Here is a 23,886-nt window from a genome sequence, read left to right as displayed (position 1 = left end):
CATAATTTTCAAATTACTTCTTAAGCTGGGTAGAGGATAAAAAACCTTCCATTAACATATTTTCTTAGTAGCTTGAAATCCAGCCTAAAAAAAAAAAAAAATTCATGTTTTCAGCTGCATTTCAGAATTCCATAAAATGGCCAAATTATTTATAAGGTTCTTTGTCAGAAGCTTATTTAGAAGAATTTAAACTCTGGTATGTCTAATTAGCTGTAACTGTTTGTTTTGTTAATTTGATATTGTTTGTTATATTTTTTACATAATTACACAGTCATCAAAGTGATCTCTTACATTTCTATGATGAAATTAGCTATGAAAAATAGATTATAAAAGAAAGGCAAAAATGGAAAATTTTGCATACAAGGAAATTAATGCAGTTTTCTTACAGCACTGTAGTAGAAAACTTAAGTTGTTTATCTAACACAAATATTTTTGCACTATATTCAGTTTTTTTATTTTCTCCCCTGAAGACTCTAAGGAAACTTTTGTGGGTAGATTATCAGCTGCTTAGGCCTAGGTCTAGTTGTTGCTGATTTTTAAGCTGTGTTTGTACTTTTTCAGATGTGCCATCAAATCCTCACGGAGTGCGAGTTTTAGAGCTGTCACAAACCACTGCCAAGGTTTCATTCAATAAGCCAGATTCACATGGAGGTGTGCCCATTCACCACTACCAAGTGGATGTGAAAGAGGTAGCCTCGGAAACCTGGAAAATAGTTCGCTCCCATGGAGTTCAAAGTGAGTACACAAAAAAAAAAAAAAAAATTGAAGTATTTTAACTGAGAAAAATGTCCAGAGAAAATGCTATGTCTTAACTCTTTCTTTCTTTGTCTTAGTCTAGTAGCTGTATCTCTGTACTAGTTACTCTACACTACTACTCTCTACACCAGTTAGAAATAGTCCTGCAACTTTGTAAAACTCAACTGTTACTTTTTATTTAAAAAAAAATTATGATTGTTGTCCATTTTTCATGTCCAGCCAAAAGCCAGCTTTTGGAGAGGGTAGAAATGGCATTATTTGAGAATGTGTATTATGTATGCAGCTAGATTAATAATTTCAAGTAAACTGTTATATAATATTTATTCCTGGGCACTAATTACTGATTTTGAGCTACTTAGTAACTTTCTACATAGCTGTAAATATTCAAGATACCTGTTTCAAAAGCATATCATGTTTGTTCAACAAGCAATAATGCTAAAAGGGTACTTACTTGCACGTCTCTTGGCAGAAAAGAGCATAAGCCTCCCGAAACAGACAAGAGCTCTTTTGAGTTCTCCCCTGATGAGCTGGAGTTCATACAGAGTAATGTTAACCCTTGTATCCAAATTTGCCTTTTGGTATTTTTAGTGCAAGTTAAGGCAGACTTAACAGTCTTCTGATTAATACTTCAGGAAGTAAATGCTTTTGCAGCTATCAGCAGAGTCATAGGAGACAAAAATGCAGCAAATCTAGTGTGTGTTCTCTCTTTCTTTTTCGCATCCTGTAATCATTCAAAAATTCTGCACTAAATTGAAGATGTTCAAAATTGCAGAATTATTTCAAAGAATGATATAATGAATGTGTAGTTAACATGTATTCAAAAAACAAGTTTATAACTCCTTAGCTTTTTTTTCTTAGCTCAAGCCAGTAACTCTGTGTATAAATGTAATAATGTCAAACAGTAACATTCAATTTATTCCAGTATAACTTGAATTTCTTTCAATACCATAACATCTAAAGAAGACATTGAGTTTCCTCTGTTTGCAGGACAGGCACATTATATTGGTGTACTTCTTCCTTTCTTTTCATGCAGTGTTGCAGATCAAGTTAGAGACTTTTATTCTCATAGCTACTTCCTTCAAAGAATTTGAAATATTTTTTTTCTGATATGAACAATATCAAATAGTAAACCTGAATTGACCAGTCTGTTCAGTAGGGTGCAAGCTGCTCAAATGAGTAAAAACCCAGTGATTAGAATCAATCAGTCAATCACACAGATGATAAATTTCATTGTAAAGCCAGAACAAATAAATGTCCTCAGTGTTAACTTTGCAAAAAACATACTCATCTTACTCCCCATAAAACTTTCTTTGCCATTGTTTCTGTTTGTGTGATGTTTATTAAAATATTAATTGATTACAATAGGAAAGTTGTAATTTGACAGACCCTCGTCACTAGAATTGACTGAAGCCTCCTTCTTAAAAAATTCACATTCCTTTTGAAAAATTCTTTCAGCATTGAGTGTTTTTAAGTTGTTGATCATTTTGGAGATTTCTGTAACATGAATTGATCTTGGGATCATTTTAGTCCAAGTTTGAATTCTGTGGTTCTAAAATTGGAGTAGACATACAAATACCTGCAGTCCTTATGCAGCTGTTATCACCTTGAAACAGATAATGAGTATTTAGGATCTCTGCTGCCATTCTTACTTATGTTAAGAATTTCTTTGGCAGCAAGCTATATTACTTCCTGCTTAATGTCATATTATTTTCCCACATCCTTCTTTGTACATTTTACTCTCCTTTTTCACATGGATGATTTAATGGGGCTAAACCATCTTGCAAGCATGTGTTTTCCTCATCATTTCATTGTCTCCTAACCGTATGCTGAAAAGTTTTGTTGAGAACTTTTTTGTTGATATGCCTCAACATTATCTCAGCTATGTGAGGAGGATGTTTAGAATGCAGTCAGTTTTCTGTATTACAATTTGTAGTTGGATCATCATAATTTGCACATTTAGTCGATGTTCCTTAATAGAAACAAAACCACTTTTTCCGTCTGTTCACATTTTAGGGATGATTTACGGCTAAGATTCAGATATAAATGCTGTCTACACAGGGACAGATAACTGCTTGCACATCTCAAGTGGTGGTGCATACATTATACATGGGCCATGATTTTTTTCCCAGCAGTAAGTGACAAAATATTCTGAAATTTTACAGGATGGTTATTTATCAGTCTGATTCAACTCAGGAGTGGTAAAACTGCAGACCTTTCTTGCCACAATGTGCAAAATGTGTAAATTCATAAAACATCTTTCAGGGGAAAGAGACAGAAAAACCTACATGCAGGAAAATGTTGTGCCTGGAAGACTGTTAAAATTCCAATACAGATATTTTCAAGGCTAAACTGAGTCTTCTGCTCCCTCTCTACAGTGACCTGAAGAAATAGTGTAGTTGTCTTTACATAGTAATGAAGTACAACCATAAAGTGATAAAATTAATGAAAAATGCTTTTAAAATTAAATAAACTTCATAGAAATGTGGCTACAGAAGCAAGTTTATAAATAAAGCATTAATAGGTGGTTAATAGGTGTTTCAAAAACTTTTCGGGAAGAATTTCTGCTAATGCTAGCAAGTCATTAATTTTCATCTGGTTATGATAGCTATATATAAAACCTTTTACAACTAAAATTTAAATTGTTTTCTTTATAGATGCTTATCCAAGTTGTTAGCTATTCTTCTATAATCAATCATCCATTAAACATAAATAAGTTTACTCAGGATGATTCAGCAGTATGAAGTGGAATCTGCAAATCCAGATGGCAATTCCTTTCATTTGCCATTTTCTTCAAAGAATCCCTCTAAACTTTGTCTCAAACTTTACTAGTTTGAGCTGTTTTCAGGTAAGGAGAAAATTCTAGTCCTGGAGCTGTAACGAGGAATATCTATTTCCCTGTTCTCTCCTCTTTGTCTTTTATAATGAAGAAGATTTCATTTGAAAGTCTGTGCTGATTGCATCTATTGAAGCAGAGCTCAGAAAGTGAAGCAATCATCTGATACACCAATTTCAGTCTATTAAAGGATTTAAAATCATAATCAACACTCTGGTAGTTCAGAAAGAGATCAAGGCAGTGAGATTTTTCTGCACTTTTTAGGTGCTCCTCTGAATATGAAAATAGTTTTGTTTCAAGCTACCAGCAAATCCAACTTTACAGTGGAGTTCTCTGAGGACCGGAGTCCCAAGGGGAGGTGGGTGAGAGGGAACAGTCCCCTCAAGCCCAAACATTTATAATTCTGTCAAAAGTTAAAAGAAGCCCACTAATCTTGAAGTAGCAGAAATGCAGATAGTAGTGGTAAGATTAATTCTCCAAGGAGAGTTTGCATCCTTTGACCCAGACAGCTGGTAAATTCCTGAGCGTGGGAAGGTGTGCATCCACTGTCAGCAAGTGGATAACCATAGGTGAAAAGCATTTGCCAGTCTTTGTTGTGTAGGCACAAAGAAACCAGGGACAAGGTGTAAGACACCTGTTCTGGGAAAAATCCCCACAATGCTCTGTGCAATTTTGTTTTTAAAGAAAGGACATTAACTGATCTGTTTCTGTCTAATCAACAAAGACTTCATAAGAAAAAGACTCCTTTATTTTTCCATTTTGCAATTTTGAATTTTTTGAGGATGAAACAAGATAGTGTCTCTGAAATTCAGTTCTTCACATTCAATCCCTCACAAAACACCACTGGTATAACTATATAGAAAATACATCAAGGTCTTGTTTTGTCTTAATAGCATTATAGATATTAGTAATTCTGGTTTACAGGCAGCAAATAATGCATTTGTAAAGAATTAGCTTTCGCACAAATCCAAACCACTGTGGAAGTGTGCTTGAAACCTGAAAAATGTGCACTCTCTGAAAACATTTCAATGTCTTCAACAGGAGACATTTGCAAGACATTTTGTTTCCTTTGTTCTTCAATTTACAGGTAGACGGTTTTTCTTTTTTTTTTTTCTTTTTTTTTTTTCCCCCCCGGAGCACTATATATTTTTTATGAATGAAATACCAAGAAAAAGCAGTCTCTGCGTTTCTAGGTCTACTCAATTTACTGGTGATATAACGACATGAGAAATACAATAAACACAGAGCCATATTCAGATTACTGTAGAAAGTCACCTATGGCATCCACTTAGGTGGATGGCTGGCACGTTCTTAGAGAAGAGAGATACACATTTGGGGATTTGTGGAGCCAATGCACATACCCACACTCATCCACACACAACCCCCACCTTTGCTTTCTCTAAACTAATTATGTTTGGAAATTCTCAGATTTCAGATAGACGGGGTTTTTTTCCTATTTATAAGTATTGATCCTATGATTTTTTAGACAAAAAAATATTTTATTATTATTATTAAAATTAAATTATTCATTTTTCTATAAGACTTTAATAAATTTGGAAGACTTCTTAGAGCAAGTCTTCTCATTTATTGAGTTCTGAGACATGTGAGGAAGGTTCTAGTTTTCCTCAGTTTCTAGGGATGTTTCTAATGTATTAATGCCTAGATAATTTAGAATTTCTTATATCAGGAACAATTTGTAGCATAAAATGACTGGTTCTTAAAACTCAGAAGTCTCTCATCTCTTTTATTTTTCTGGAACACAGAAAGTCAAGCAGAAACAACAGAAAAGTCCCCAAATCAAATCAACCAAATACAGACCCCCTAAAAAATGCAAACCAAACCAACCAATCCACAAACCCCAAAATCCCACAAACTCAAAGTCGCTGAATTTTGCTGTCATCTCGAGGTCTTGGCATTTTTTTCAGGAGATATTTTGCTGGCTTTCCCCCTTTTTAGTGAAATACTCCCTGGAATTATAATTTAGCTCTTGTAGGATACTAGCATAAAATAATTTCTGCAATAGGTAAATTATACAAGCTAAAGTTATACATACATTTCCAAACTGGGGGCTAGAAAAAAGTAAGGTATAGAAAATCAACTTGTTATATGAGATGCTTTTTTGAGTCTATTTATATGTTTTGTATTTTAATGGTCAATAATGTTTTCTCTTTTTTATATTAGAGATTCTTCTTTGGATGGCAGAAAGCATAAACTTTATGAATAATGTGCCAGGTATAATACTATTCAATAGTAAAAGTGCTACTTGTAAAAATATATATTTCATTCAGTGATATCAAAATATACCAAAGATAATGTATCAACATATCTTTATATTTCTTTAGCGATAATTTTATTAAAGAAGACAATAAATTTTGAAGCCGTGTGATAGCATGATCAGACTATGGGCAAGAAGTGAAATATAAATTTTTTTTACAATTTTCCATTATAAGGCAAAATGAAAGAATGAAAAATATTTCCATGTAAGAAATGTTGAAATCTTTATCCTTTCTGGAGGAAAAGAAAACCCTTTACCCATGAACGACAAGTTGTATTCTATTACTTTTCTGAAAAATAAACATAGCATAAGGAAAAAAAATCTGAGCATGTATAGCATCTTAATTATATGCAAACTGAAGAAAAATAGTAATATTTCAGTTTCAGCTAATAAGGAGTTATCCAGTTACAAGCATTAATGAAAATATTTTCTATCAACATAATTTTAGTTTTTTTCTCTTTAGGTTTTAACAACTTATAGCTCTAATCTGAAATAAGTAAATCTTCGTAATCTCACATTCAAATCTCAGCAAGTTCTGTTTATTTCCTTTTTCATCTGAATACACTGAATTTCATGTATTTCATGAAATCTGAGAATAATTTAGCTTCCTAAATTCCTAAAGGTCCCAAAAGGTACCTTGTCATCATCAGCTCTGACTCCCCCCAGGTTGCAGCAGGGACAAATTCCAAGTTTCCTAGGTCTTTGCCCTGAGTTCTAAATGTCTCTTGGGATGGAAATTCCATATTTAGCAGTTTGTTTGTGAAATGAGTGGGGTTTTTTCAAACCAGGTCCTGTCTCTACTATTTTATTCACATGCATTTAACTGGGTTTTAAGGCATATTATAGAAGATAAGTGTATTCTGTTACACAAGATATGTTTTTAAATTGCTGTGCTGGTACTGCTGCTCCTTTTACTACATGTGTCCTTAAAGTTAAAGGAATGCCTGTGTTGATGAGGTAACAAAAACTTGAAGTCCTCTACCTCTGTATTGTGCTATTTGGTTTTGATTTGGCTGTACCAATGAGAAGGTATCCATGATGCAGGCAACTCAAAAGTTCTTAGTAAAAACAAAACATAAACCAGTAAATTTAAAATAAGGTAATTCCATTTTCTCTTTTATATATATATACACACAGATATGTATACACACATATATATATGTATGTGTGTGTGTATATATATATATATATGTATTTAGTATTCCAAACTCTGAAATGGTGTGGTGTGCTTTGGTCTTTCTGGGAGGGGGGCAGGGGATTTGGATTTTTTAGGGTTTTGTTTTTGTCTGTGCAGATCAGGTTTTTGGGTAAAACTACTAAACTTCATTTTCTGTACTTAGGCAGGACATTTTGGGGACATTATATGAACAGACATTCTTTCAGAAGACTTCAAGGTTTTATTGTGTCATAAAGTTATAGACTGGATTGGGTTGGAAGGGACCTTAAAGCTCATCTCATTCCAAATCCCTGCCATGAGCAGGGACACCTTCCACCAGACCAGGTCGCTCAGAGCTCCATCCAACCAGGCCTTGGACACTTTCAGGGATGGGGCAACCACAGCTTCTCTGGGCGACCTGTGCCAGAGCCTCACCACCCTCACAGGGAAGAATTTCTGCATCGATTTCCCCTGAGATTTCAGAAACACTATTATGCAAAAAGATACTATTTCCTATTATAAAACAAAGCAATTACTATCTCTTATTATTGAAATTGAGAGAAAATCTAATAGATAGATTAATAAGAATTCTCATTAATTACCTCTAAGGTTGCAGGGTTTTTATTTACTCCTTCTTTTATACTGAAGCATGAAAGTATGTACCCCACGGATTAGAGAAACAGTTTCCCATTGTAGCAATATTTGAGCATTAAACCAGGAAGACTTTCAAATATATTGCTGAGAGAGACAAACCCCATAAAATTAAATAATTTTCTTAATAAGTTTAATGATTAAGGAGACTATATCTGTATAATTTGTAGATCAAACAGTAATAAATTGCAGATAGTTTGGTAAGCTAAGTCAGCACTCAAAATTACTTTCAGAGTTGAAAATCTTCAAAGCAGAATTCATTAATTTCTACTGCAAGCTGCAAAAGCAGAAAGAAAAATGCATTCATCAGCCTGTCCAGGGGGAAACACATCTTGAGACATTAATTCCTTGGCATATCTGTCAGATATGATTCTCTATGGCATGAATTGTGATCACATTCAGTTCAACAATAACAGTTTCTATTCTGAGGAGTATTTATGCCTTTCTGGAAATGCACATACAATCTATGTATGTACTCCACAAGTCTAGAAGTATCTGAAGACTAAGAGGTTTTTTTATCTGTTAAATGATGGCATAAGCCATTCAGAAACATTTCTGCTTCGTGAATTGAGCGTTGGGATATAGTTCTTCATTTATCAGACTGTTAAGCAGGCAGTTTAAAAACAGCAAAATCAATGGATGAAAACCCCCTGTAAAGCTAGACCCCAAAAATATATTGTTGCTTTATACACAACATTTATATTATATTTATTGTCACATTATGAAATTGACTAAAATTTCTTTTAAGAAACTGTCCATTTTCAGTAGGCAATAATTGGTAATATTTTCAAAAAATTTGTGCTTCATACCTCTTATCAGTTAATATACTGATGATAACATTGCTAAACCAACTTTTTTTTTTCAAAATAAACTATTTAGTTTGATCAAAAATATTTTTCTAAGTCTTAAACCAACTTTGAAATTACAAGAAAGTACAAATTGCATATATATACATATGTTATTAAGCTATAGTGTTGTAAGGCCTGATACAAATAATAATAACAAAATTTTTAAAATATCTTCATTCTTGGGATAAAATGTCTTTATGTGATTTTCCAATAAAATTTTCAATGGCAAGTTGTCATTTAAAAAAGAATATGAAAGAATGCATGCAGTTTTATAACCACTGTAGATTACAATTAAATATAAGGACAAAGACCACTTTTTATCCAATATATTTTGTGTATATACCTGCATGTAAGAAAGTTATTCAGCCCTTTAATTCTGTCTCTATACTAATTTTGTCCTCCTTCCAAATCTTTGCTGTAAAAGTCTCTTGTGGTTGAAAAGGTTGAACTGTAAGTAAATGTCTTAAACTAAATTACATGGATGGATTAGAGGGACTGGAAAGTGAGAAGTGTAAAGGGAAAACTGTGTTTAAATATTTCAGAATTTTATACAGACCTGAAACATCAGGAGAATGAGATGTACTTTCTGCATTTAAGGGTGAATAAAATGTCGTGAGAAGTGAAGAGAATCCAGACAATTTACTGCACACCATGAGTTCATAACTAAAAGCAATTGAGTGCTATGCAGATATAATCACTATCAGAGCTTACTCTTTTTTTCCTTCTAATTCTGTGTAATTGCATTTAGTCAACCAGTCAAAGTTCATTGCAAAATGTGATTTATGGTTTTCTCAAGACACAGACTTGAAAATTGTAGGAACAAATAGAAGATACTTTGATTGCAAGAGTATGTAGTAAATATTTTAATAAGAAATTAAGTGGAGAATCAATCATTCCAAAAGTATTTTCACCTGGTGCTGTTGTGATAATTCTGGTCTATTTCCTATTTAGTTCTTTCAGGCTTTTCATAACTGCACACTCTCAAGTAAATTTAGGATGACCAGCTGATCTGATGTAAAGGTCTTGCTGATGTGGCTTGTAAAGGTAAATCTTGTTAAGCAAGGAGTGATGCAGTGCAGTATTGGGTATGAATAACTAATAAATGAGACACATGGTGCAGCTGCCTTTCAAGTGTGTATTGTATTCATCCAACATTTATTGTACATTGCTTGTCTACTTAGAAAAAGATAAAGTACATTTATGAAATATTTATGTGTATATAAACTTCTGCTGCACTTTGTAAGACAAAACAGAAAAGTGCTCCAGGATGACAGAGTATTCCTTAAGTATTTTCAAGGTCACTGAATGACAGAGTGGTTATGAATAGAGATCTCCTTCAGCCACACACAAGAATGAGCAACAGAACAATAGCATGACCCAATCTGTATTACATTTCACAGTATCTTTAAATTAATCTCTTTTTTATGACCGTTTTTCTGTGTCCCCATTTCTTTTTTCATTGGTGAGAAATAAATTATAGTATACTGGAGTAGGATGGGGATGAGGAAGAAAGTTACGAAGGAAAATTATCTTTGCACATAAGAAGCAAAAGAACAGTTCTTGAAAACATCATTCATGTCAGCCTTGAGGTCTTCCTGTTTACAGAGTAGGTAATGTTAGGAAGGACACACTCAGGGTCATGAATGACCTCTGTGGAGATAGCAGAAATCAGGAGCTGCTTTATTTTTGTTTCAAGTGGTGGTGGTTAGGCTTCTACCAGCTCCTGAACTGGGTAACAGAGAAAGTAGATTTTCTTTTTCTCACACTTTGCATGCTCCAGAGTTGAAAAGTGCATGGCTTAGAGGAGTGAAAGACAGAACTTCTGGGTCAGAACCTGCTTCTTAGGCAGCTCCAAGGCTGCAGCAACTCAAGTGAAAAGAGTCATACAGATTTTACATATTCTGTTTATTACTGTTAGGAAGCAGAATTACAGTGAAATTGAAAATACTGGAATTTTAAATAGCAGTCTTAATTGAGAGACAAGTCCTTGCTAACATATATGAATTTACTATGAAAAATGCTCTGCTTCTCTGAGCATATTATTTAAAAGATTCTTTCCCTGTGCTCTCAGGTATTCCTTTGGCTTACCATTAAGAATTTCTGAATTCTCAACCTCTGTTTTGTTTCACTATAGGAGTACTGATATATTTGTAGTAAGGGGCAGTTTAGGTCCATCTGATTAAGGAAGGCCACATCAAATTTGTATATAATAACACAGAGTTTTTAACACCATAAGAAAGTTGGTGAATTGCATTTTTTTACACAAAACATCTGAAATATATTGTAAAGCCTCATAGGAAAAAGAAATTGTAGTTCTGCAGAACTTTGCTGACAGTAAGAAGAAGGTGCAGTTGTTAAAAGTTGTTATTTTCTTAGACTTAGGAGGCATTTTGGCCACAACAACCCCCTGCAGTACTACAGGCTGGGGCAGAGTGGCTGGAAAGCTGGTGAGAGGAAAAGGACCTGGGGGTGCTGGTTGGCAGTGGCTGAACATGAGCCAGCTGTGCCCAGGTGTCCAAGAGAGCCAATGGCACCTGGCCTGGATCACCAGTAGTGTGGCAGCGGGACCAGGGCAGTGATTGTCCCCCTGTGGTGGGTGGCCACTGGTGATACCACACTGTGTCTGGGTCTGGGCCCCTCACTGCCAGAAGAACATTGAGGGACTGGAGCACGTCCAGAGAAAGGCAACGGAGCTGGGGAAAAGTCTGGAGCATGGGTCCTGTGAGGAGCAGCTGGGAGAGCTGGGGGTGTTCTGGAGTAAAGGAGGCTCAGGGATGAATTTATCCTTCTCTACAACTCCCTGGAAGGAGATTGTTGAGACAATTGGATGTGGCAGCTGACAAAGTTGCAATCAGTCAGAGCTTGGACTCGATCTCAGAGGTCTTTTGCAACTGAAGTGATTTTGTGATTTTTTTTTTTTTTCTCCCTTTTATTTTATTTTGTATGTGTGAGTATGTGACATGAAGAGAATGTATTTGGCCCAATAATCAGTGACTATTTCAGGATAAGTTGCTAGTTTAGACCTGAGTTTTGCCCTGATAATATTAAAAGCAGTAACCAGGATCTTCAGATGACAAACTATGTGGATTTACTAGACCATGAACTAGTGTATAGACATTCAACAGAATGCATTCCAGGTGTACCATGGGAATTAGTGTGGGCCTTATGCTTAGAAGATATAGCTTTTGTCTGCTGTGAATTCAGATGAAGCCTACCTCACCTTATGCTCAGGATCTTTCAGTAACAAAGAATTTATGGGTAGAGTTTTGAATGTAGGAGACCATTTTGAACTCCAACTTTGTGTTGCAAATTTCAAATGGGATGGAAGTCACAACAGGAACTCCGCTGTAGGAACAGGAAAAAAAAAAAAAAAAAAAAAAAAAAGACATGCAAGTAATTCTTTCTGCCCTGCAAGGGAGAGTGAGAGTTTCTGACATATATGAAATAGGCTGGGATAGGATACAATTTGATTTATACAATTGAGAAATGAGACAAAGTGATATAACTGCGGCATGAGTAGAAGAAAGGAAGGTATACATTCATAACTAACTCTTGCCTCCCCCTCAAAGTATACTTCCTTCTTCAGTAATCCAGGTTAGGTTCCAAACTTTGTTATAAAACAGGAAATACATACTATCATTGCCTAGAAGCTAACAATGAACAGGTTTCTGTAGTCTCCTAAATCTTGTTTTATTTTCTGAGTTGCCTCCCAGTAATCATTCTTTTCAGCCTTGAAGGATATTCAAAAAGGTAAAAAAATGATAGGATAAATGACAGTGTAAATTATATTAATAAGGGCATTGATTGCCCTTCTGCATCAAGATTACAACAGTTATTCCTTGACTGCATTTTGTAGTATTTTCTGTTCACTCAATAAAGTATTACTTAGATGTCTTAATTCTGCTGTCTTTCTGTGTTCGTATTGACAGTGTAAGTTCAGTGTATTCAATGGCCTCAATTTTTTTCTTACAGGATAATTTTAAAACTAATGTCTACAGAAAGTAAATTTGATTAATGAAAATATTTAACCTAATCAGGTTTTATATCTAACAGTATAATTTGTACTACTGAAATTGCAGCAATTATAGTGACATAAATATTTAACAATGAACCCTGCTGAGAGAATTAGTCATATGTTAGAAAGCATTTTGACCAATACTTTCTTTTCACATCGTGGGGGAAATATCTGGTAGAAGTCCAAATCCCCATTGATTTCACTATATTCATTTATTGTTTCATTAAACTTTTTAGTATAGTCTTTTTCAAGTGTCTGGCTGCTCCTCCAAGCAAAATCTTTGCATTAAGAATTGTACAATAGTTTTATAGCAGAGGGTAAAATGGAGTTCCAAGAACCAAGATAGTATTCCACTTTAATTTATAGAACCAGAAGATTTAGTTGGAAGGAATATCTGGTATTTATCTGGTCCAACCTCCTGCTTGAATCAAGAGTACTGCCAGTCCTAGATCAGGTCAGGTGTGGTTTTGTCTAACTCAGAGTCAGGTCCCAGGGATAGAGATTACTCACCTTCACTCTCTTGTCTTGGTACAAACTGTTTCAGTGTTTCATATCTCCCCCAGTGTATCAATATTTCTAATACCTGGTCTAAACATGCAGGGAAAATAAAGAAAGAAATACATAAGTAAATAAATAAATAAATAAAGTGTGATCACTTCTTCTAAGGACTGTGCCAAAGTTCACCAGTTTCCATGAGATCCAGAATCTGTATTGACTAAATTAATGCTACTAAATGCTATGGTAGAAAACTGTTAGCCATCATTGAACGTTGTTTAAATTATTGTCTAATAAGCTGAGCTTGTTCTAAAACAGTTATTAAATAAATGAAATTAGGAGCTAATGAGTACTGGGATAAGACCTGACACTTTAAAAGTTAGGTAATTCAAATAGAGGTTGTTTTTGAAATATATTTGAATTGTGTGCTTTTGAAGCTGAGTACATATTTCCATTTTTACCTATTGCATCCTGTAAATGATTTTTTCATTCAGAATGCCTTTGTTTAGTTTAACAAGATCTTCTTACAGGGAATATCAGTTGTTTCAAGGACTCTCTATCCTAATCTTTATATTTAGTGGTACTTACCACGAAGTGGTACCATGAAGTTTTTAATCATCCATTCTTTCTTTCTACTCTCCTTTTCTTCTTCCATTTCATTCTCTCTTTTCCCTTTCCTTTTCTTTGACTTCCATTTCCCTTTCTTTTTAATATCTACAAGCACCTTTTATGGAAGTTGACTGCATTTTTAAAGATTTGGTATTAAGCACCTGGCTTGGTCATTGTAAAGGTAGTCAAGGAAATATATAACTAAAAAATTGGAGAAAGACTCTATGTTTGAAATATGAATTCCATTGTAGTGGTGATGGGAAACAAAATCTATCAAAACTAGATCCTGATAGCACACGATTACTGATAGGATGCTAATCGGTACTAGTGGCAGGATTTGTTCATGAAATATTCCGTTTTACTGTCAAATTAGTATAATAGAAACATTGGAAGAAGATATCAAGATAATATGGTCTATTTTATAATTTGGATTACAAATATTTTTTGTAAACCCATAGCCTAAAAATAGTACATGCATTAACAAAAAAACAAAGCAAAACAAAACAAAAAACAAAAACAAACAAACAAAAAAAAACAAACAAACAAAAAAACCAATCAAACAAACAAAAAAAACACCACAACTCTGCATAGGTGATTTATTTTATATGTAGTTCCTGGAAGTGTGTGTCTGTTCTGAATAAAGTCATGGAAGATTTACTGAGATGATGATCTACCTCAATAGATTGTTTTTGTTCCAGGAATGTTTTCTTTTTTTCCCTTGGTGCTCTGCTGTTACTCTGATTAAATATAAGTTGAACTAAGGGTTTTTTAAATAAATGAACTTCTGAAGAAAATCTATTCATTTTTATACCTGAAGTTTGTTAAATTAAGAACCCCATTGTCTGGATTCATGCTGATTCAATATATTAAAAATTATGTTGTCAATCCAAAAATTTGCTCTTTTTTAAGCGCCTTCGTTTACACTCCTGCTGGCTTTATGTTCACTAATATATAGTACTGTGCATTTTTTAACTATCACTTTCCCATAGATTATTTAATCTTTTCTGACTAGATTTATTTCAGTAGAAATAGGTATCAAAGAAAATTCCTGAATAGAGTTGCTACTTTGGGTTCAATTTGTATAGTGATATACGAAATCGAGCCAAATAAAACTAAAAATTAAATACATGGGAGAAAGGAGCTTGACATGGTAATTGTGTTTTAATGTGCTATATATTCATATTAATAAAAATATTAAAGTCATTTTTGCCAAATGCATTTTTAATGTCAGCTATTGAAAAGTGTTTTGTAAAGAAATTACTTATGTTAGTGAACATTAGATTATATTAATTATACTTGATATACTACACCGTATATCTTTATTCATGGGTAATTATTTGTATTCACAGTTAAATAAATCACTAATATTTTTATTCCAAAATAATGTAATAATTATGCATTATAGTGCAAAGAATTGTGGAAATTCTGGGAACAGAACCATTTTATCTGATAATTAAAATGTTTACATTTGTTTCTGGTGTTTTAGAAAATTACTTAAAGTTAGGTATTTTCTCCAGTTTATGCCAATGATTTCACTGACAGTATGATTTGCTATCATGGTCTTTTTTTCATAGAATCTGCAGCTTGAAATATTTTCATTATTACAGTTAATTTATTTGTGTTAGTTGAATTCTGACATTTATAGCCAGATGCTTGAATGACTATTTATGAAATTAATTGTTACTTGGTCAAGGCAGACAGATGGAACCAAGACAGCCTGGCTGGTTCTGCATATGAATTAAAATTTTGTCTATTGTGTAGCAAAATCTTTTTTTTTTTTTTTTTTTTTTTTTTTTTTTTTTTTTTTTTTTTTTTTTTTCCCTCCTGCATTTCTCCCCCATGGCAACTTCTAACTTCATTCTGTCAATATTTCTGTGAGCTAACTGTGAGTCTCGGCTATAAAAAAGACATTTTATACTCTTCTTCCTACTGTGCAAACACACAGGATAAACAAAACAGTTGTTTCTTATCCCAGGCAGAGATATTTTGGGCAAAGTTCCCCATGTTCTGTAGCATCTACAAGAGTTTCAGACATTTGTACAGAACCTTATTACTGTACTACCTTAAGTTGCCTTCCCATGACTTTTTCTCCTGCCCTTAAAAAGAACATGAATCATCATCACAAAGAGAAACCTTTTTAGCATCATAAAAATGCTATTCATTTCTTTTTCCTCTGGAAGAGATTTCATGTATTTCCAGGGGACTCAGGTTTTTTTTTGAGAGTAGTAAACTAATGAGCAATAGGTGCAGCAAAATGTCATTAATCAAAACACTCCACTTATTAACATGAACAGTAGTCAGGCTGCATTCATCCTCTGTAGTAATATAGATTCAGATTAAAGGGAGAGAAGTTTTTTAAAAAAAAAAAAATCCTCAAATTTGTAATACTTCTTTGGCAGAAATTTCACTCTGCCACCAAAACCTCAGGTATATAGGAGTGAAGATGGTATTTCAGCAACAATATATCTGAGCTACTTTGTTGCAAAATAAATTTATATCCTTCTTCAGTTAGATCTGACATCCTCAAGGGATTGAATTTGGAACTGCAATAACATTGTTCTAACAGCAGATACCTCTCCAATGAAAGAAATGTAACAATGTGGTATTTCTGTTAATTGACCTCATATAAGATCCACTTTGGGATTAATGTAGAGGAACTGTACTGCTAGTTCCCCTAACCTTCTTTTCCTTGCTGATGGCTTATGTAATATATCACAATTCTTAGAAGGTTTCTGAGGCAGAATACTTCAGTGAAAAGACAATTTTATATGCCAGACACTTTCCCTCTCATTCTACTATAATAAAGTAACATAAACAACCTACCCCAAACCAGGGAAGCAGCTGGGGAATTTTTTGTTTTGTTTTGTTTTACTGACTTGGATTTATGGTACAATTTATTTCACAGGAAAACTTGTGTTAGATGTTGCTTTCCCATGGTTCATTTTGACAGCCGTTAAAATTCTCTAACAATAAAAGGAACATTTCTAGATGAAATGCTTGCAAGCTATATTTTAAATAGTATGAAGTTCTGCATTTTTTTAAAATTTATTAGATTTGCTTGCAAATTGCAAGAATCTGTAGAATAAAAAGGTCTTTATACTTAATGTTGCTTAAACTTTAGGATTAACCTATTATCACATAATAGGTTAAACTTAATTTTTATTCATTCATGTTTAATTCTTTTCTGTTGTTCTTTTGACAAAATAAAAAATAAAAAAGTAGAAAACCCCCACCCAAACACAAGCAACAATATGCATGGCATACCTTGTCAAAAATATTAATAATTTTCTATTAAAGCCTTAATATAGCATACTAAACCACAACCAATATACCTGGTAACTTCTTGTGTCATGATGTTCTCCGAGGGTATCTTGAGACTTAAAGCCTCACTTATAAAAGGATAACACTGAGCTCTGAGCTGTTGTGCATCATGTTAATTTATTAACTAACTTACTTAAATTAGATAATTTATTTAATTTGGAGAGTTCACAAGAGACTGTTCTGATTTTCCTCCTTTGGAGTATTCCTTCCAAATCTACTTCTCCATCTAACCAGTCACTGTGTGAATAATCCCAGCAAAATCAATCTACAAAATTGAATTACATAGCTAAAGCTCACAGATACTGTGATTAAAAAGACAATATCTACTGATATAACAGCTAGAAGAAACTGGAAAACTTTAAATGATACTCTGAAAGAAAGAGATTTCACTTTCAGTATTTCTTGAACTTGAAAGCCATCAACAAATATGCCAATGGCATAATGTACACGTATGGTACACAGTGGACTGGTTCTTTTCACATTTCTGCACTGAATGTTAAAGAAATCAAAATATCCATCTGTGAGAAAAACTTATCTGTATATGCAAAGATGAATAAGCTGATTTTATACTTAAATAACAGATACACACATTTTAAAAAACTTAACTAGTTTATGAAGTATTTTCTTCCAATGTCAACCCTGCTCAACAGCAAGCAATGAAATTTTCATTTATCTTAGATTACTCTTCAGTCCCACACTTTTATTACACTCTGTGAGACAATTTCTTAATCTTAATTACTCCAAGTATTCTTTTACAACTGGAGTATATCTTCTAACCCAGAACTGTTCTTTTCTTTGTTTTTCAGAAGACCATAGTTATAATTTTTCCTACATATGTAATATATACACATCACACCAGCACTAAGTGGGTCCAAATTTTGCGGACATATTACACTAACAGATATATCTGGGTTAATTCCAGAAATGTAATTGCAAAAGTCATTGTACCTAGATACATAGTGCTATGCAGGGGATTCTAAAGTATACACTGATTCGTTACATACTGCATATATAAGCAATTTTATTAATTTCTATTGATCCCAGGAGTGTTTAGAAAATCAGATCCTTAGGTTTCATGTGGTTAACACATTTGCATTTTCTTAAATGTCACCTCATAGTCATGCTTTTATGTTGTTTAAATTTTAAAAACATTTACAGTATTTGGTATGCCCTAAGGTTTCTTTTCAGTGAAATTATTCATCCTAGGAAAGTAATCATGGCTGAAAGGCAAGTCAAATACTGCTTCTGCTTAGTTAAGTTTTAAATTTCATCTTAACAGAACTCAATGTTATATCTCCTAATTCTCTTCTTATTCTCATGATGATGCATTAGTTTTTCGTGACATGTTTATACTTTAGAATTCAATATTTTTAAATCTCAGAAAATTATAAAGCTAAAGCATACTGGAAGACATAGAATTCTACTGCTCTATTTGCAAGAAAACAGTTATGTTTCAATGGCAAATTCATGCCAAATGCCCATAATAGAGTGGGAAATGTAGAAATTACTGTTTTCCCAAATTCATTAAGTTCCTTTAGCTTCACATTTAATGGGAACTCTGTCGGGCTGCTGGAGAAACTAAAGAAATAGAAATTCTAATAAATCTGGACTGAAAATAATAACAAAGAGTATGGGCAGAAATAATTATGCTTTCAATTGAAAATATAACTTCAAAAGAAGGCCTAAAGCAACTAAAAAACCTACTCCTTTATAATGAAAAAATTAGGCTTCCTAGGGACTGATACTTCTGGCTCTTGTTTTAGATATTACATTTCAACAGTCACTTGTAAAATACTACAGCCAGCCCCTGCTTTCCTAGGAAGACAAATGCTGTTGTGCCCCAGTCAAGTCCACCTAATTTCCATCTATTCCCCAGTATGAATGTCACATACGGAGGGCTCATCACAGAGCTGGCAAACAGCAAGCAGGCAATTGCTGGAGAGAAAATAGAAGGAATCTTTCTTCTAAAGGCAGGGTGATATTCCAAGGACTCTGCATGGATCCACACTTCTAAGTGCATACTCAATATTGCTTTTTTAGTAAATACACTGTTATGATACTACTTATAATGTATTCCCATAAGGTTTTCCAAAGTCCAACATTATTTTCCAGGATTTTACTTCTAGATTTACTATTGTATTTTTAGTGGTTTTTGGAAAGATTTACCTCTGTTTTCTGCTTCAGATGGCATCTTTAGGTGGAATCACAGAGATATGTTTTGTGAATTATCACTGTCAAAATTTCAGTCTTGATTTCTGAAATCATGTCCTAAGTTCCTACCCTTTTGCTTCCGAAGTTGGGTTTGGTTTGTTTTGTTTTGTTTTGGAGGCGGGGGGGGGGGGGGGGGGGGGGGGGGAGTGGTATAATTTAGTGATTATTATTACATTTAATTTATGTATTTCCACCTCCTCTGAAATATGTACAAACCTGCCTAATTCTCTTTCAGGTCCTCAGTAAATAACTCAGATCTCTTGCTTTGATCATCTTTCATTTTAGATCTTTCATTTTAGATCTTGGACACATTCTTGAACTGGTAGACCAGAGCACCAGAAAGTCACCATCAATGTGCATGTAGCTACATTTTGGAGTGTAGATCAAGGACAGTTGATACTGCTGTGCATGAAGGAAAAATGGCAAGTTATGAACTGCATGAAGGTAGCTGGAACATGCATTATGTACCAGTTGCCAGCAAGGAGGATGGTATAATTCCATAATTTTTTTGCCAGACTTATGTCTCCTATGTGTTGACCCTGGCTGGAAACCACTTGACCACCATTGCTGCTCTATCACTCACCTGTGAAACTGGATGGGGGAGAGAACATGTAAAAAAAATGCTCATGATTGAGATGATGACAGGAAGAGATTCATGCATCAATTATCATCCTGGGCAAAATAGACTCAACTTGGGAAATTATTGACTATATTATCAGCCAAAATCAGAGCAGGGTAATGAGAAGTAAAACAAGTCATAGAAACACCTTCCCACCGCTTCTTCCTTCCCAGCTTTACCTCCTCCTCCACAGAGAGACAGAGAATGGGGATTATGGTCACAGAAACAGAGAATCACAGAATGTCTAGGTTGGAAGAGACCTTCAAGATCACTGAGTCCAGCCTAACACCTCAACTAAACCATGGCACTGAGTGCCACATCCAGTTTTTTTAAACACATGCAGGGATGGTGACTCCACCACCTCCCTGGGCAGATCATTCCAGTACTTTGTCACTCTTTCTGTAAAAAACTTTTTCCTAATATCCAACCTGTATTTCCCTTGGTGCAGCCTGAGACTGGGTCCTCTTGTTCTATCAGTTTCTGCCTGGTCAAAGAGACCAACCCCCAGCTGACCACAGCCACCCTTCAGGAAGTTGTAGAGAGTGATAAGTCACCTCTAAGTCTCCTTTTCTCCAGGCTAAACAACCCTAGCTCCCTCAGTCATTCTTCATACGGCTTTTGCTCCAAGCCCCTCACCAGCCTCGTTGCCCTCCTCTGGATGCGCTCAAGCATCTCGACATCCTGCCTAAACTGAGGGTCCCAGAACTGGACACAGTACTCAAGGTGTGGCCTGACCAGTGCTGAGTACAGGGGAAGAATGACCTCCCTGCTCCTGCTGGCCACACCATTCCTGATACAGGCCAGGATGCCATTGGCCCTCTTGGCCACCATGGCACACTGCTGGCTCATGTTGAGCCGGTTCTCAACCAGTACCCCCAGGTCCCTTTCCTCCTGGGCACTGTCCAGCCACACCGTCCCCAGCCTATAACACTGCAGGAGGTTATTGCGGCCAAAGTGCAGGACTCAGCACTTGGACTTATTAAACTTCATCTTGTTAGACTCTGCCCATCTGTCCAACTGTTCCAGATCTCTCTGCGGAGCTCTCCTACCTTCCAACAGATCAACACACGCTCCCAGCTTAGTGTTGTCTGCAAATTTACTAATGAAGACTCAATACCCTCATCCATGTCATCAATAAAAATATTGAACAGAACTGGCCCCAGCACAGACCCCTGAGGGACACCACTGGTGACTGGCTGCCAGCTGGATGCAGCACCATTATCCAGGCCCGGCCATCCAGTTCCTAACCCAGCAAAGGGTGCTCCTGTCCAAGCCACGAGCTGCCAGCTTATTTAGGAGTATGCTGTGGGAAACAATGTCAAAGGCCTTGCTGAAGTCCAGATAGACAACATCCACAGCCCTTCCTGCATCTACCAGGTGGGTCACCTGGTCATAAAAGAAGTTCATCACATGTTCCTGCTGCTGCTCAGAGAGCGGAGTCCTTCCACTGCTCCAGCACAGGGTCCCTCCCATGGATGAGAGTTCTCCATGAACTACGCCAAAGTGGGTCCATCCCATGTGCAACAGTTCTCCAAGAAGTTCTCCAGTGTGGGTCTCCAGTGTGGGTCTCTCTTCCCCAGGATGAAGTCTTCAAGGACAGGCTGCTTCAGTGTGATTCCCCCACAGAATCAGAAGTCCTACCGGGAATCCTGCTCTGGCATGGGCTCCAGGAATGAGTCTGCAGGTCTCCTCCCAGGACTCTGTTCCAGCACATGGTCAAAGCCCTCTCTCATTATCTATCTGCTCTGGTGTGTACCTCTTCTGTAGGCTGCAGATGGATCTCTGCATCCCCATGGTCTTCCATGTCTGCAGGAGCACTGCAGTATCTCCATGGGCTGCACCATGGGCTGCAGGGGAGTCTCAGATCTGACTCCTGGAGCACCTCCTGCCCCTCCTTCTACACTGACCTGGGCGTCTGCAGGGCTGTTCCTCTCACAGCCTCATCCTTCTTTTCTCTGGCCACAAATACATCCGCAGAATAACTTTTTACCTTCTTAAATATGTTATCACAGAAGGCTTCTGTCACTGATGGGCTCAGACTTGTCTGGAGCCAGCTGGGATTGGCTTTTTCAGACATGGGAGAAGCCACCCCTGTAGCAGCCTCACTACCAAAACCTGGCTGTGCAAACCCAATACGCTGTGCTCACAATCGGAACATACAATATCAATCCCCATCGAGGTCCTTAATTGTTGCTTATGGCTTTTCTAACACTGACTTCACTGTTCTTTCAGAAGCATAACTTGCTCAGTCACATTTTATGCAGATGAAAAAAGGGACTATTAACACTCAACAAAAAAAGCTAAATTTGAAACCAGTGTACTGTCAGAAGATGAGACATTAATTTATAAGTGAAGAAAGCAAATTATGAAATTGTCTTACTTTTCCTTTTATAAATTTATTACTTTGTCAATTTCATTCCTCTTTTTTTTTTTTCTTTCTTTCTTTTTTTTTTTCTTTTTTTCCCCTTTCCTTTAGCTGTGGTTGTTCTGAGCAATTTGGAACCAAACACAACATATGAAATCAAAGTAGCTGCTGTAAATGGAAAAGGGCAAGGAGAGTATAGCAAAATTGAGATCTTTCAGACCTTACCTGTCCGTGAGTAATACTTGTGCTGTTAAATGAAAATTATTTTTTATTAGAATATCTCTAGATTGGAATTATGATTTACTGTAGATAATGTTTCAGGTTTGTAATCCACTCCCCAGTGTATATCAGTCTTTACATTGTTTCGCAGAAATCATGATTTGTTATTCCACACTTTCAAGTATGAAGTGAACTTAAATTGGAGAATATATCCCATTATCTTACATTTTTGAGATTGATGAGAATTTTTTTTTTAACTGTGACTGTATGCAAATGAGAAATTCTATGAAACCAATTATATGTTTTTAATAACTATAGGCCAGAGCTTCAGATTAAAATATTAAGGGCAAATGAAAAATATTTTTCTCAAATTATCTTTAAATAGAAAGAACAGTAAATAAATTAAATACATAGAGAGGAGAAAAGCAAAGGAACTACCAGTTGGCAGTATATAGTAATCAAACAGACATGTGGAAATACATCACCAGCTACTGCCAGACCAGTCTATCATAAATCTGTTGCAACTGAACTCTTTTCTGAATAGGGCATTACACAGTGTAGCTAATACTGGCCCTAAGGGAATGAGCAATAAAAGTAATGTAACTACAAAGAACACATACTATTTCTGTGATATTAGATTATATTAGATTACATTATATTTTTGTATTATGTTATTATTATATTATATTATATTATATTATATTATATTATATTACATTATTATTGCATTATACATTTCTTCTGTCCCAAAACAGTAACTTGGCAGCTGTCAAATTTATTTTTCATTGGAGTATGTAGGTATTCTAAATATATTCCAGGACAGATAAAATAATTTCCTATTACTTCTATTATCACCTTGGTGGAAGAATGACAGAAACTGAAAGACATTATGCATATATATATATATATATATATATGTGTGTGTGTGTGTGTGTGTGTGTGTGTGTGTGTTATCTGAAAGAAAGCTGTAATTTAAGAGTTGTCTCACTCCTGAATTATTATTATTATTATTATTATTATTATTATTACTAATCTGCTGTTTGTTTTCTTATTTAGGGGAGCCAAGCCCCCCTTCAATTCATGGACAGCCAGAGAGTGGCAAGAGTTTTAAACTTAGCATAACTAAACAAGATGATGGGGGTGCCCCCATACTGGAGTATATTGTCAAATACAGAAGTGTAAGTATTTCAGTTAATTTAAATAAGTTAATTATGTTTGTTAATATCTGCTTTTAATGCAGAGAAAATTGTTGATATTATTTGAAATTTACCAAAGTGGTTTGCATTCCAGAAAATATTTTTTTAAAAAAAGTATGTTTTCTTTTGTAACTCAGTTGCAGATGCCAGATTATAAAATAAAATTGAAAACAAACAAACAACAACAACAACAAAACCCACACAGCTTTTCCTAAAGGTATACTGAAAGTTTATCTTATCAAGAAAACTATTTTCTTTTTTGGTTGCATAGTTTGGACATTTGTGTTCAGCTTTTAAAAACACAGTAAATTGGCAAA

The 23,886-nt window shown here is 35.0% G+C and overlaps 1 protein-coding gene across 1 annotated transcript in view; it reads left to right on the top strand.

The window, feature by feature from the left end:
- The window catches only part of NCAM2 (neural cell adhesion molecule 2), a 285,587-nt gene that overhangs the window by 212,293 nt on the left and 49,408 nt on the right, over nt 1–23,886 (top strand). The window contains exons 12-14 of the mRNA XM_040056166.2: nt 562–735; nt 22,266–22,385; nt 23,430–23,551. Of these exons, the coding sequence (XP_039912100.1) occupies nt 562–735; nt 22,266–22,385; nt 23,430–23,551 (416 nt within the window). The remainder of the gene's footprint in view (nt 1–561; nt 736–22,265; nt 22,386–23,429; nt 23,552–23,886) is intronic.

Source organism: Hirundo rustica, chromosome 2 (assembly GCF_015227805.2).
Source record: "Hirundo rustica isolate bHirRus1 chromosome 2, bHirRus1.pri.v3, whole genome shotgun sequence".
Taxonomy (NCBI): Eukaryota; Metazoa; Chordata; class Aves; order Passeriformes; family Hirundinidae; genus Hirundo; species Hirundo rustica.
This window is presented reverse-complemented; position numbering and strand designations above follow the sequence as displayed.